The 15,752-nt window shown below is 35.4% G+C and overlaps 1 protein-coding gene across 7 annotated transcripts in view; it reads right to left on the minus strand.

Annotated features, from left to right (window-relative positions):
* The window catches only part of PLS1 (plastin 1), a 38,512-nt gene that overhangs the window by 2,327 nt on the left and 20,433 nt on the right, over positions 1–15,752 (minus strand). For all 7 annotated transcript variants that reach the window (XM_079314703.1, XM_079314707.1, XM_079314704.1 and 4 more), the window contains 11 exons: positions 14,993–15,122; positions 13,222–13,354; positions 12,243–12,324; positions 10,809–10,974; positions 10,571–10,713; positions 9,450–9,545; positions 7,924–8,119; positions 2,894–2,972; positions 1,744–1,858; positions 919–1,052; positions 339–462 (listed from right to left, as the gene is read on the minus strand). In XM_079314703.1, the coding sequence (XP_079170829.1) occupies positions 339–462; positions 919–1,052; positions 1,744–1,858; positions 2,894–2,972; positions 7,924–8,119; positions 9,450–9,545; positions 10,571–10,713; positions 10,809–10,974; positions 12,243–12,324; positions 13,222–13,354; positions 14,993–15,122 (1,398 nt within the window). The remainder of the gene's footprint in view (positions 1–338; positions 463–918; positions 1,053–1,743; positions 1,859–2,893; positions 2,973–7,923; positions 8,120–9,449; positions 9,546–10,570; positions 10,714–10,808; positions 10,975–12,242; positions 12,325–13,221; positions 13,355–14,992; positions 15,123–15,752) is intronic.

The raw sequence follows: 15,752 nt of genomic DNA on the forward strand, positions 1-15,752 counted from the left end.
AAATCGTTTTTCTGCTTGTACGAGCATAAGAGTGCCCATATCCAAAAACACTGGTAGCTTCAACCAGAAGCCCCTTCGAAAGTTTAAACTTCCTTTTCTTTTCTTTGTTGTTGGGCTTTTTGTTTTGTATCTTACTGCAGCTACTATAATTCCTTTTATTTTATTTTATGACAGATTTTTAAAATAATTTTGAAGATTCAAAGACTGTCTGAAGTATTTCCATAAACAATTTTGCTAGCTGATAGGAGAGCTGCTGTTAAAACCAAATCGTTAACAAATCAGGTTAAAAATCTCAGGTCTTATTATATGTGGAAAGAAAAGTAAATAAAATTGATTACCTTGAAACTTGTAATTGAAGTTTTCTTATTTGCATTTGCAAGTGTCTGATTCACCCACCTAATAATAATTTCATCATTTACTTTTTCGCCCTCTCCTAGGTCAGATAATACATTCAAAGTATACCTTCAATGAAGAGAACAAGAGCCCAAGTTAAAATGAGTGGTAGAACTCCACTTACAAATCTATAAGCAAAGGTAAAATACTACTTTTTCTCAGTAACAATGCCAAGTACTCCTCTTCGTAAGGTACACCTTGGGTTTTACAAATACTTAAATTACTCTACTTACAGAAATATACATGGAATCAACATGAATTAAGTTGAGCTCTTTTTACTTACTGCAGGATTATTAATTTTAGTCACAGTTTCTAGTTTATAAGATTTTGTCACTATAATTTGTGGTTTCAATCACGGCACAGTATGTAAACTTACACAACACATGTCCAATTCTGTCTTTGAGAACAGGGATATTTAGAGATTGCTCTCTGTAATACCAGTTGGGTGACCTGAACATTCCCCTTAATTTGCCTTGATTTACAGACACACATGCACACATCTATCACACACTGCTCCTAACTTACCTTCTCATCAGCTGCCATACCAAAGCCAAAGTCAGAGTTGGATTACCCTCATTTAGATCATGTCCAGCAATACCAACCAGTGAGAATTTGGCTTTTGTCTTCCCAAGTTCTACTGCATAATTGCAATTCTCGATCTGTGTTTAAATAATGAAAACACCTTAATATTTCTGCCATACAGACCTATAACCTACATGCATTTTAAGTTACTTTGGCTTACTGTTACCTACAATGAGATCTGAAGGTAGAAAAGATTTCCAGTCTGGCTACACTGTGATTAAAATAACATAGTTTTTACTATAAATGCAGTTATGCAAGATTCCAATGATCGTGTTTTCCACATTTGAGAAAACCAAGTTTCCACTAAGGCAGTGAATAAAATATATTTATATCAAAACTACACTTTGAAAGATATTGAAATGTATTCTTTTTGCACAGGCAGTATTTTTAATCCTCTACATTTCAGGCTTCACAACAATCACAAAACAAAGTGAAAGCTTGGATTTTGCAAGTCTTGCCCAAATCCTCTGAGAGGAAATGTCTCACAGTATAGAAGCATCCAGCAACAACAGCCATGTCAGGCCTGAAGCTTTCACTTAGAGATCCAAATCAGGCTACAAATTAAATATTGCCTAAAGGTGTCCACATTTAGAAACTAAGATGATAAGTGCTATATATACTATTTATTCTTTGGGATAACATCTGAAAAATAGATTATCCTTTTCTTCCCCAGGACTGTCTCAGTAGCAGAGAAATCTCAACAAAGAGACTGCCATCAGCACAATGGGAGGCAGTGAAGCTGGGCTGCTTCCCAGAGCATCCACCCACCTTTTTCATGTTGCCACCCAGCAATGAGTAAGGAGGTTTGTTGACGTGGCTCCAGTCAACTGGTACACGTGTCATGTCATACAGTTGGAAGATGATTAAAGCATCAGAAAGGTCACTAAACCAGAGAAAAACCATGGTTTTAAGCACAAAAACACAGACAATGAAAGTAAGTACTTGAGACTTGTCATAGTGTAATTAAGTTGCTGAAAAATTCCAGACACTTAAACAAAAACTGGTGATGTTCTGTAAAGAAACTGGCCTATATGCTATTGCTTGATTCCTGCAATTGTCTACACCAAACTCTGCATTTAATTTCATTATTTTCACAAATCTTAGTGAAGCAGGCACAGTCAGTAACTTCAATTAAATAATTACTTTCATAGGGCAGGCATAGACAAAATAGCTGCTAAAAGGGGTTTAATTTATTGATGTAGTTTTAATTCTCTAAGGACTTTCCCAAATGTTAAATACTCATGCTTTATCTGCAGATGCCTACAGAAGTATTTTGCTAAAGAATAATCAAAACCAACAAACTTAGAAGAATAGTAGGAAAAGTATTATTTTCCCATTATATGTTGCATTACTGATAATCCTCATCAGCTATTTCATCAATGAAATTCTCCATGTTAAGCTACCTACAGATCATCTTACAGAGTTCAGAAAACAGAAATAATGAAACCAATTAGTAAATATACATAGAAGCAGGTGTTCCCATTTGCTCCCTCAATCTCATCTTTTATTAACAGGATTTGAATCAACTTCTGGCATAATTTGAAGGTGACCAGAAGCATCTAAAAGTTTTTATAAAGCCCTTCATATGAGGAAATACTACACTGCAGAGCTTCTTACAGTCTACTGAAAAAATAAAAATTATGCATCATAAAACACAATTATCTCAACTTTTTAAAAGATGTAATTCAAATGTACAAGTGAGTGAGAGGGGAAGATTAAAACCTTCTTAAGTTTTCTAGTTTATCTAGATTATGACTAGAATATTCAAGGCAGATACTGCTTAATGCGGTCCTACAGACCAGTTTTGAAGTGGAAACCTGGAAATCATTACTCTAGTAGAAATACAACTTTCCCTCTTATTTCTTTCTTCCCCTGTCACCCAAGGGAAGTAAAATCATTCTTTTTAAAAATATCTTACCTGTATAAATGATTAACATATGGGCTTACACCCAGTGAATTCATCCAGTTTCTGAAAGTCCTTTCTTCCTTACTTTCTCCTATGGTGACAAATGTAATTCTATATAAGTTATTGGAGAAAATACTTCATTAAGCAATGTTTAAATACTTCTCATATCCCACCCCAAAATGAGTTTGTAATTTCCCAAACACCAGTCTATACTACAAGGCAATCCTATCCAATTCAGATTCACTCAATTCTGGGCACAGGGCAGGGGCACTACATGGTACTATTAGACAGTATATAGTACAGTAGTACACTTAGACTACATTTATTTGAGTAAATGCAATTTGATAAAATACAGAAATAAACTGTATTATATTTAATATGATTAGCATATCATGGAGATGATTTATAATAATTTGCTGAAACTAAAAATAGTGGAAACTGCATTATACAGTACCATTAGATCTGTTTGAAATGACATTTTTATTAAAAGTCAGTACTAACACACGAGGCACTACAACTCCACTCTCCCCTCACAGAAATTGACAGTATTAATTTGCAAAGAGGCTCCCCAAAGAAACGAATTTAATTTTTTTTAGTTCTTTGCACTGAAAATGTGGAGAGGCAGTGTTGTATTGGTTACATTTGTGAAGCTATTTATACTGCCAAGGGGGGCAGTTATCCTCACAGTTTTAACCAGCAATTCTACTTACAAGAACTGCAGAAAATTCATTAGGAAGTAAATCCCAATCTTCACTTTCCTGACTTAGATTCATTTATTATTGCAATCATGAGTCCTAACCTAACTCTCTTTCTCTATAAAGTTACAGCTTGAAATAATTCATTAATTTTCTACATACAACACTACCTAAATTTTAACAACTCTCCGATCTCTGTGGCCATCTACATTTGAATCAGTGCTGCATAAGATGTTTTCTCTTGGATCTAAGAGGAGCATTTGAGAAAACATTTAGCCTGAATATGTGAGCCTGGAATAACGTCATCATTTTGTTCCCCTGGGTTAATAATCCACAGTTAAGAAAACAGGGATGGCACTGAGGAGGGAGAAAACCTCTTCAAACAAGGAAAGAACAGATTTGTCCAGACTGAGGCAGACATATCTAAGCAAGATTTTTCTTTGCTGTTTTCGTTTGCTCCTTAGAGGGTAACAGTACCACATTTGTCTGATGAGGTTTATATAGCATGAAAACTCATTTAGTAATGCAGTTCTAGGCTGACTACAGAATAATGAATGCTTTTGTAAAATGAAGCTATTGTGTAAACATCTTTTTATCATGAGACTAGAAATAAAATCTTTAACATTATTTTTCCATGCCTAGACCTATGTCATAAAATAAATTTTTAGATAAAAGTTACCATTTTAATCTAGGCCTTTTATACTTTTATATAAAAGTTCAGAACTTCAGAAGCTTCCACTGTATTTTACAGTTTCTAACAGAATAAGTTTTAAAGTAAAAGTTTCGTCCACCTTACCAGATTCTTTCCTTTCCAATTATTTTGAAATAGTTGGTATTCATCTTACTGATACATTTTAAAAATTATTATTTTTTTCATATGCAATTCAAATTAGTGTTGGTTTCAAATATTTACTTGCAAACATAACCAAAGAGCCACTGATGAAAGAGAAGAAACAAAGAAAAATACTATTCTGCCAGGTCATCAGAGAGCTTTGTTTCACATATTTCTTGCCACATTAAAATTTAAAAGAAGACTCACACCTCATGACAGTTATTAAAAATATCAGTTTTTCCATTTAAAAAAACAAATCATAACTCAAGAATTATATATAATGTAAGTTTATAAAGAGTATCTTTGAGATTATGGTATTTTGAAGCAAGTGCCTTGTGCTTTTTTTTATGATTTTATGGTTACTGAGCTTTGAGTTGATTTGCAGTACTTAAAATACTGACTACAAGGTGCACTTAGGAACACTTGTCCATTAGAAAGACAGTACCAAGGTTATTTAGTGAACTCTTATTTAACAGCATAGCCACAGAAACAGAAACTCAGCAACTGCACTCAGACTGAGGATTTTAAAATGCTTGCTTAACATTGTCAGGAGAATCCAAAGTAGCCAAGCAGGAGCAAGAGCATGCAAGCTGGGCAGGACCCTTCTGGAAAGTGGGAGTCCAGGAACTAAACCCAGCATACTATATTTAATATGCCACTCTAAACAAAACCCTTTATCATGCAATACATGAGTGTTAATAATTTTTCCAGATGGCTGAGAACTGATCAATTTTTTCTCTCTATTCTTGTATTCAAAATATACCTTGTGATCCTATCAGGAGCATATCTTCTGCTGAGTGGTGCAGGAGATAGCCAAAATCATTGGAAAACTGCAGAAAGGGGGCAGAGCTACACAAAAGAGAGAGGAGCAAATTTGGTAGTATCCTTTATATTTATTGCCATCTCTTTTTTGAGATCATTACACTGTGGAACTGAGTGGAGAGTAGGCATAGGGAAGGGATCAAGAATCCAAAGAGCTCCAAATATATCTAAGATTATCTTTGGAACACAACTGATCTTGAGACACAGTTGCACCAAAGTCCAGCCAGCCTGAGTGGGAGTATTTAACCCTCTTGTGACAGCCATGAAGGCTGCCAGTAATCTAAGCAACAGCACAGGACATCTACACTGGAGGAAAAGTGAGTGAACAAGTCCCTTCTCTTCCTCCCTGCAAGAACTCAGCTTTCTGCATGACTTTGACTCCAAACTGCTGCTTTCCCCACAAGCAAGAGGATCAGCTTGGATCAGCAGCAGCATGCAAAAGTGGTGCAATAACTGAGCTCAGGACTGCCTCTCCATCCCCACACAATAGCAAATGTTCATTTTGCTAGGTCAGTATTCCTGAGAGATATGCTCTCCATATTTCAGTGCACATCACCAGATGTATTATCAGGGTAGATGTCAGTTTATGCACAGCATTAACTGTTGTAAAGAGGACAGCCACACCACACTGATCAGGTGGGACAGTCCCTGAAAATATGGAATTTATGCAGGAAAACAAAGACTTTTAGGAAGTTCTACTCACCCACACATGCCTACAGCTTGATGTCTCAGTTCACGGAAAGCCCTTACCAGTTAAACCCCCCCAAAATACCTGTATGACATTTGACTTACTGCAACTCCTGCCCTCATTTTATATGCTGTGGGGTTTTTTTCCTTCTCTTTTACTTACGATGGCATATTAAAACAATAGAAAAATGTAAGAACAATGCAAAAAAATCAACCAGAAAAGGACAGAGATGATTAAACAATAGGGAAAAAACAGAATGAAAAATTGCAGAATAAACACTTTTATGGAGTACAGAAAAGTACTAAATACAGTACCTACATTAGGAGGGGTCAAATCTGCATTTCATGAAGCAAAACAGGAAAGCATTATAAATTATGAGTCAGATTTCAACAGACAATCTATGATGAAACTATAAAGAAATCAATGTCATATTTTTAATCACTAGCTTGAGAAAACATCAGTATAAACACAGGACTTAATGGAAAACAAATAATACATTAACAGGAAAAAAATTAACAACATTGTCTTTGGGATGAAAGAACTATTTTATAGTTTAGATCTACTTGACACCATGGGAATTATTATTTGAGGGCAAAAAGGAGTCATCTACTTTTCTTTGAACAGATAACATTGCCATGATTATAATATCTAAAATATATATTGTAAATAATAAGTTAAATTTGGCTGGTGTTTAAAATTACAAAATCAAAGTCTAGCATTCAGCTGATGGTAATTTTTAAACTGGTTTGGCTGAGACTTTGATCTCATCTAAATGTTTCAGGAAAGTCCAGAAACTAATTCAACTGTTTTTTTCTCATGCCATTGAAAACTCTTCCAAATTTAACCAAGTTTTCATTATTTCAAATCACACCAGCAATTTTATCTTCAAAGCAGAGAAGCTGAACTAAACATATTCCACCTTCACACAGCTCCTGTATACATTTCCAAGAGCTGACATTTCTAACAAAACTGAAGCAGAGGAAGAGCAGGCCTTTCCTTCAGTCATTTGTCCTGGCCAGCAGGGACTGCAGTGACAGGGTTATCACAGCTGAAAAGGGAAGACAATGTCCTGTGCTCTACAATCTCTATCATATCACAGCTGGCACCCAGCTGAAGCTAGAAGAGCAAGAAGCCTGAAACAGGAATGCTCTGAGGGGTATAAGATTTGTGACACAAGGATGTAGCAGCACAGACAAATTATGAAAGAACAGGCAAAGGAAGATGGACTCACCTAGATGGAAAGGAAACCTGATAGGAACAGTAAGAGGAAGGCACGAGAAGGCAGTGCAGAGGACTATGTGAACATTGCTGATGATTCTCCCGAGAGCGGCACCCCTGATTCTCACATTCCTTTGAGATCAGTGAACAACTGTGAAATACACTGGCAGGAGCCATTCCATTATCCTAGATTAGCTGGTCCACAGCAAGGGCAACAGCCAAAGATTGTTACCAATTATCCCTTTATCTCTGGCATTAGAGATCTGAACTGTGCAGTTAAAGGCCAAATTCCCTGATACGATAGGATCTATACAGGCTGTTGATGCAATAGATTAATACAGGCTGCTTATACAGAAGCCTTTTATAAAATAAATGTTTCCTACTTTAAAAGGCAACAAACTAATACACACACACACACACATATATGAATGCACTATGTGAAAAATACTTTTAAAGACTATTACAGTTGCATAATATAGCACTGCAAAGAAAAGCTAGAATTTGTACATCAGCTAAAATATAAATAGCATGGAAAGAAGCACAGGAAACTGAAAGGAAAGTAGGGGGACAGTTTTTGCTCCTGCAAATGAATGACAGAAGGTTATTCAGGAATAACCATTTGGTCAGCCTAACACAAGTGAACAGTATAGACACCACTGGGGTTTTCTACTAAGGCTTATATTGGCTGCTAGTAAGTTAACACAGGCACCAGCACAAAGGGATCCTATATCACAACCTAGAAGGAGAAATCTCTAATATTCTTCTGTATAGTTAGAAAGTTGAGTACCTTCTAATAAATTGAGATCATAAGATGAATTGTCAGGCTTGTGCAGGGCTGGATATGTGTTAAAGAGATTTGCAACAAAAGCCAAATTGAGCTTAGGGTTGCCTGCAACCACATCAGCTGGAGTTACGAACTGTCTGCAGCCCAATTTATCTGCCTGTTGGAGCATGGATTCAGCCCTCCTCAAGTCATTTTTATCCTAAAAAGAAAAACAAACAAAAGTTAATTTACAGTTAAGTCTAGTACTAGATTTTACCAAATTGTCAAGGTAGGGAAATCTTTAAATGACCCATGTCAGCTCCTCCCTCATTCTGCCAATGCCTGAGCTAGTTCTTATAGCCCATGACAATTCCCCTCAGCCTTCTACTGTCCTCCACTTCTGTGGCTGTCAGCACAGCATTCCTCATGAATCACAGCAACTGCAGCCAAGAGTGTAGAGATTATATTTCCAGGTTGTTGGTTCCCATATTGCGTATCCTTCTACATAAACCAAAGATTGACTGCTTGAAACTGATATTCTCAAGCACAGTAATTCCAGATGATGCCCAAAACCATCAGTATGAGCTGGAATGCTTCTTTTAATATTTTAATATTAAATTAAAATATATAAATATTTTTAATATTTTAATATTAAATCACATCTGTCTTTTAATAATTTATCCTCTTAATCATCATAAGTTGGAAAGTTATATGTTGTGTTCACTGGTCTTTATTAGTAATATACTAGTTCATTACAAAACATGATCATATGAACTGCAGGAAATTACATGGAAAACATTAACTTCTACCCTTTCTCACTCTCAAAAAATCCAAAACAAGAGCAAATAAAGTAAACAAGGAAATTAAGAGAACTATGCATGAAGAGCATTAAGCATGTAAGCAAACAATCTTGCATGTGGGTTTCATGATTATAATGAATAATGAGATTCTACTTTAGATTCTGATTGATTACAAGTATTTCAGGCATGCAGTTCAATTTTATATCAAAAGCACTCTCAGAATAATCCTTCCAATAGGCATTATGAAACAGCTCCAACAAGTGCTTTCATATCAATGTAGACTGGTTTTAGACCCTCTGTCCCTTTATAACTTAAGGCTTGATGCCACACTTTCCTGCTGGAAGGTTATTGGAAGGGTTCATGTTATTTCTAAATGCTATTTGGTTAGAGGAAGGAGCAACAGTTGATGAAGTCAATTCTTTTTCCTTGTCTGAATTCCAAAAGAGAAGAACTGAGCGGGGTGTTCTAATATTCATGTTGGATGACCCAACTGAAAATCAATATACACTACTCCAATTAAAACACGGCTCCAAACTTTAGACTGCAGGATGCATTATCTTGTTTCAGCAGCACTGTAGAACTTACTCAAGTTTTTGCCCATTTAAGCTTTTGTAACACTGAAGAATCTGGCTGGTTTTTTGCACGTTAGGAAACAAAAGAGGATTCAGGGATAATCAGGTAACCAGAATGTTGGATGCATACAGAGGTCTCAGATTGTCCAGAAATGTAAAAATAGACTGGAACACTTACATGAAATCCTGTAAAGTCAATTTTAATGGGCAGTTGTTCACGATCATCTCCTTTGGGTGCAATCTGATTTAACAGATGGTAATACGCTCTTGAATCCTAAAACAAACAGTGTAATATTAAAAAAAACCAAAAAAACAAGTATGTAGTCTTTCCTACTAGTCCAATCCAAAAGTCATAAGAGTCAAAAAACCAGCAGCCTAATTTCAGTGATTATGGATGAGGTCATACAGCCATTTTACTACCCTGTTTCACATAGAACTTACTTAGCCAGATGAAAGAGAAAAGGAATATCTGCTAATTATTTTGGACAATGCTAGTTAAATTTATTTTGTTGAATATCAGCTAGACTGGTGTAAGAAAGATATTCAGGGCAAATTTATGTGGTCATCCATAAAAAGGATCAATTTTGCAGTAACAAACAACAAGAAAAAATAAACCTCTACTAGTTCTAAAATATTTACTACTTCTCTTAAACACCATGTAATACTTTTACCATAGTAGCAGTTTTCATATAAAACCCTAGTTACAATCTGCTTAAATAACAGCCTTCTTGGTAGCATTTGAAAAGATGTAACTGGCAATTAAGGGCATGGTTTTCTCCAATGAGAGGAGGTTTAATCACCCTAGGAAATCTTCCTCCTTTGCTTTCAGTTTTAAAAAGTTGCTGTGTTCTCTCATCAGCTGGGCTACTACAATGCTCTGCATGCCTTTGCAGAATGACTGAAGAGAGAATTATGCAGCTCTACCACCTGCCCCAAGAAACCTTTCAGCCCCAGTGTCAGTCACCTGACAACACCAGCAAAGCAGTGACTAACAGTTATTAGGCAGCTAATAGGATGGTGCAAATTATCCTAAATAACTCTAATAGCCATCTTACAACATTAGAACTTCCCTGAGTATCAGCTTGTTGGAAATGTTCACTTCACACTGTGCTATGATAATAAAAGGGATGAGCAACTACGTAGTATAGAAGAGATGAAAATAATTCTCTTTCAATGTTGAAAAATGCAGGATAAACCTACAGCCAGAGAAAGCAGATTACTATTGTATCTAAATTCTTCTGATTTGACTTTTTTTTTTCTATGCACTGTGTTTGATTATGAGAGCAAATAACTACATACCTTAATGTCTTGGCTGAAGTTACTGATTTTCTGCCACCCTGCATTGGCCAGATGGTAATTCACCCAGCGCAGCAAGAGGTCTTCTGGGGAAAGCTTCATTAACTGATCCAGCTCTTCCCCTTCATTTAGCAAGGCAATAAGAGCTAAAAGCAAGTTTGAAAGAAAGCTGAAATCACTGCTATTGATGTCTGAGCTAATTCCAAATGGCTGACATTGCTATACCTAGCATTACTCTTACCTTCATTTCTGGAAATCTCAATATCAGCAAAAAGGCCAACTTTAATGATCTGCCACAAGAGCCCCAACACCAAGTGTGGTTTTCCTTCTTGCAAATCTTGTGATCCAATATTGACAACCGTGCAGCCAATGGCAGATGCTGAGTTCAGAGCCAGGTTTAGGTTTTCCTATTTGGAATATCATCATTTCACATACTTGTGAGATTGTTCATATTAAACTTTGGAAGAAATAATGCATTAGTTCAATGGTGTCCAATAGAAAACTGCACTCTGGGAGTTTTTTGAGAACTACCTTGCTACTTATTGAAATTTAATGAAATAATGACATATGGACTCACCAAAAAATCCCACCTTCTGCAGCTGAGATTACTGAGGAATATTTTAATCAAAATACTTTTTGCAACTCCTAAGTATCAATTATATAAATTAAACAATATTGCTCAAAATATCAGAGACTTGATCCTAAAAAACATGTTCATATAGAATTCTTGCATGGAGTCCTGTGCAGGATACTGACATCACTGTCATCTCATTTTAAATCTTGCACATTTATTCAAGCAATTGTTAAACTGTATGAATGAAAAGCATAAGAAAATCACAGCAATTCAAAACCCTGACACTTAAAGTAAAGCTAGTGATTGTCAAAGATATTGACAAAGATTCCAAGAAAAAATAGCTGGCAGTTCTCATCAATGTCATTATTTTCTTGTGTCATATTTCACTATCTACAGAGGCAACATAAACACATGCAGTACCACCTTTGCTGACAAATCTTGACTAATAACACTTTAAATAAATAGTAATAACAAAATCCATTTGGAGGATTTAGAACATAGCGTGTATAATTGAACTTTTTATATTTTAATGTCACTGGCTAAAATGAAAAGTCTGCCATTTAACAGGTTTTTCATTAGCAGTTTTTTCTCATTGGGCCAGTAACTTACAGACCTACTTCCCTTTCCAGATCTGTTTTCTTAAACCCAAACTCAGTTCTTAAAACCGATTTCTGTTAAACTTTTCCATTACTTCATACACAATTTAAAATAGAACTCATCTTCTGTCCAAGTTGCTCTCTGGGATTGAAAGTGCATTATTCTATCATAGAGTATACAGCATGCAGATACTTTCTGCATGGCTAAAATACAACCTGGCCATCCATGCAAAGTCTAAAATTATTTTCTTCAGGTTCTCAGTAAGACAAAAAAAATTAGATAATAGGGAAAGTATTAGGGAAAGCAAGAAAAAACTAGTTTTTCTGTAAATAATCTAAGAAAAGGAGAATGCAGTAGAGTTTGTTAGAAAACAATCTCATGCTTCAGGAATTTTTTATTACATATAATTATTAAATTTTTTTCTCCACCAGGAGAATTGTCATTAAAACAGAAAAATACTTTATTTTTTCATTTGTGGCAAGTTCCTATCCATGCAGTACTTACAGAAATAGTGAAAGGAGTGAGTTTTTTCTTATTAATAGCCCTTTCATCAATTGTATCTGGTTGTGAAAAGTTGATCATTTTGCTAAGAAAGAAAAGTCAAGAGTTTATTCAGACTTCCATTCCTCAGAAAATATATTATTTGATTCTAAACTACTAACAGTAAACTAGCTGCATATATTTCTGACAAGATTAAAAAAAAAGAACATCCTCTAAATCTCCTCTCCTTCATTAAATAATTGCTCATTCATTAAGAATGCCCCAGATATGTTGCATATTCCTTTTAAAACTAATAGATCATATCTATAACTGTCAAAGAAAGTTATTGAGATTAAAACTGTAAACCAAAGTAACTTAAATGGTCTCCACTGGAAAAGTGTAGTATAATCAGTGTATTTCTGCACTGCATTTCTGTAGTACCAATATCTACATGGCTCTCAAAGACTCATTCACATCAATACTAATAAACTAATCCCTTGTTACCATGGTGTGTGATTACCACATTAAAGTAATCCACTTTAACTAGAAAGTTACAGCAGACTAAAGTTAAGAGACCTACTATATGTTCTCTGTTTTGCCATGAATTTAATTCAGATTTCTGTTACTGCTATCCCACGATTTAATGACTATAATTAGTAACTTAAAAAAATATTTAAAATAGTCAAGTTTTCAAATTATTTCAAGTAATGAATTAATGAACTGTTTAATTATCTTCTTTATAAACAGTCTGCACATATTTGGCATGTATAATTATGAGTCTGAAGTGCAAAACTGTTTCTATAATATAGAAGAGTCACACAGAAAATATGCTGCAAATCACATTTTTATGGCAAACAGATTTTCCTCACCTTGCACCCAGACTAAAATATTTAAGAGTGGAGTCTTGATGTTAAAGCCTGTCTAAAGTTTTCTAATTCATGTCACTGTGATCAGCATTTAACCTTTGAGATTAATTTCTTTTCTTTCATAGCATTGGACTCACCAAAGAAGGATGCCATCTGCAAGGGATTTAAACAGACTGGCATCTGATGGGTTCATGGGTAGGAGGTGCTTACAGTCTGGGTCATCTTGTAGAGCTTTATTTATCCAATTAACAAAAGCAACTTTTTCTTCCTCTGAAAAGAAAGACAGCATTAAAATAAAAGATTAACATTTCCTTGAACATGTAATAGTAACAGCATACTTGAGTCAAAGAGGTTCATCTGCAACAAAACCCCTTAGTTTCACAGTTATTAAAAAATCAGACCAATGAGAAAACACCAAAACCAGTAAGTACAGATTGGTCTTTCTCACATTGCACCTCCTAAGTATCAGGTGATTTTCTGAAGGATAATATAAAAATTATGGGAACATCATAGGGAAAGTATCCTCATGGCTGACTTCAAATTCTGTTTCTCAGCAATTACAAACAAAGAAAAGGGGAAAATGTCTCATCTGAAATATGCAGCATCTCACTCCATGCACTATTTGCTTAAAATGCAGTGCTTCATTCAGCCTTCTGCTGGACTTCACAGACTGGCAGCCTTTTGGGACTGATCTGAACTGCTGAGCTGTCTTTAGCTATGAGAAACTTCAGAAGTTTAATATCTCAGTTTTAAATTCTCTTTCATATTCAGTACATAATTTATTACTAAGTATCTAAGAAAGATTATTTGGATAACAGTAAATCAAGTCTCAGTATCCAAATGTCTAAACAGTACATGTGGTAGTCACCTCACCTCAAGAAACACCTGACTCATTACACTTCTTTCATTGTCAGTGGGTAACAATGTGAAATTCTAGAGCACACTTCAACCTCATCATAAAAGAGATGGCTGGTGAGGCAAGGCCATGTGAATCGTGGGGTTTGTTTCTCTCCACCAAAAATAAAACTGCACCTAAAGAATCACCTCTGATGCCCTACAAGCATCCTTTGAGATAGAGCATATCCCCTGCTTTGAGGATGTACCAGGTATATCTGGTGCTGGAATCCTACTGAAAGAGAGGTTATTGCCACCTTTGGCTAGTCCAGGTAAATATTCCTCATATATAGAACCTTAACACAATCTGGAACCACACAAATTCCAGACCTAAGTCAATCAAAAAGTTGCAATATTGCTGATTGCAATATGATCCTAGAAGGTGGTTTGCACTCTGGCCAGGAGCTGCAATGCAATTAGGCACAATTACCAACTTAAATTACATGCAGCAGGGGGAGGTAGCAAGATCAAATATTAAAAGCAGCTTCTTCAGTGTGAGACAGTCTATGCAAAAACCACATAGAACTGAACAATTCTGTAATGGAAAAGACAGCTGAGGAGGCCACTCCATCCAGAAAGGATGTGTTGTTGTTTGTTAGTGGGGTTTTAGTTCCTGTTAGTTAACACTGTGGAAATTAAAATGAGGATTCATTTTTTATCTGAATATAGGAATAAGAGTCCATTAGCATATAACGAAGGTGAAAACTTGACTAGCTTTACTAGAAGTATTAAAGGGGCCATTTCCTCCCACACCAGATGTCAGTGCTTGTTTTCCTCTTTTGCTCTCACACAGATGCCCAACTTGCTTCCAAGTGCAACTAAGAGTGAAACTAAGCAACAACTGAACAAAGTTAATAAACTATCACCCACACTAACTTTGTATATCTCCACATGCTTTTGCTGTGTTAATTTGCTTTCACAGCCAAGTTTCCAGTTGGGCTCTGTTTTATCTGTAGTGCAAACTTAAAGAGTTTTCCTCTGTGGAAAACTTGCCCATGTTTAATTACTTCTTACCTGAATAGGAGTGCTGTGTCCCCTCACTAGATATTGCTGATGTTCCTCCAATTGCTGTAATACCTTGCTTTTTGTTTATTGATTTTCGGAAAGATTTGCTAACATCTTTGCTTTTCAACTCCTGAATTATCTGAAATTTTAAAAATGAACAGCATTTTGTGATTTATTGTACCTTCAAATAACTGTTAATTCATGTAAGTAGTCTAGAGTAAGTAGTTAACCTGACTTTCTTTGATATTTATATTGACATCTTTCTAAAAAGAAATAATTACTGTTTGGATATCTACATCTATAATGGATATCTAACACATTATTTCACAGTGAATACCTCTATTAAGCCATGCTATCTATAAAAATAGATATATTAATATCTACACAGTTTTTCCACAGATAGTTTGGTAAACTGAAGAACACAACTAAAGAGACACATTTTTGAAGATGTTAGTATATTTTTGCCACTTATTTCCCCGCATACTTTCCATGGAAAGGGTTATGACATGAGAGTTAAACATGCCCTTCCTTTATCAAGCTAATACTATTTTCCACCTGTTTGCAATGTAAACTACATTGGATATATTAATATGCCCCAGGTTTGCCCAAATACTGCAGAGGTCTCAGACTGACAATGAAATCTAAGTAAAAGACACAGTTAATACATGGAAGTAAATATTTGCATGTTTAGAATCTCAGAAAAACTAATTCAACAAGAAACTTTCTGCAATTAGCAGCAATACTCTAACTTCAAAGCAAAACATAATCA

The sequence above is a fragment of the Erithacus rubecula genome (genome assembly GCF_903797595.1).
Source record: "Erithacus rubecula genome assembly, chromosome: 11".
Taxonomy (NCBI): domain Eukaryota; kingdom Metazoa; phylum Chordata; class Aves; order Passeriformes; family Muscicapidae; genus Erithacus; species Erithacus rubecula.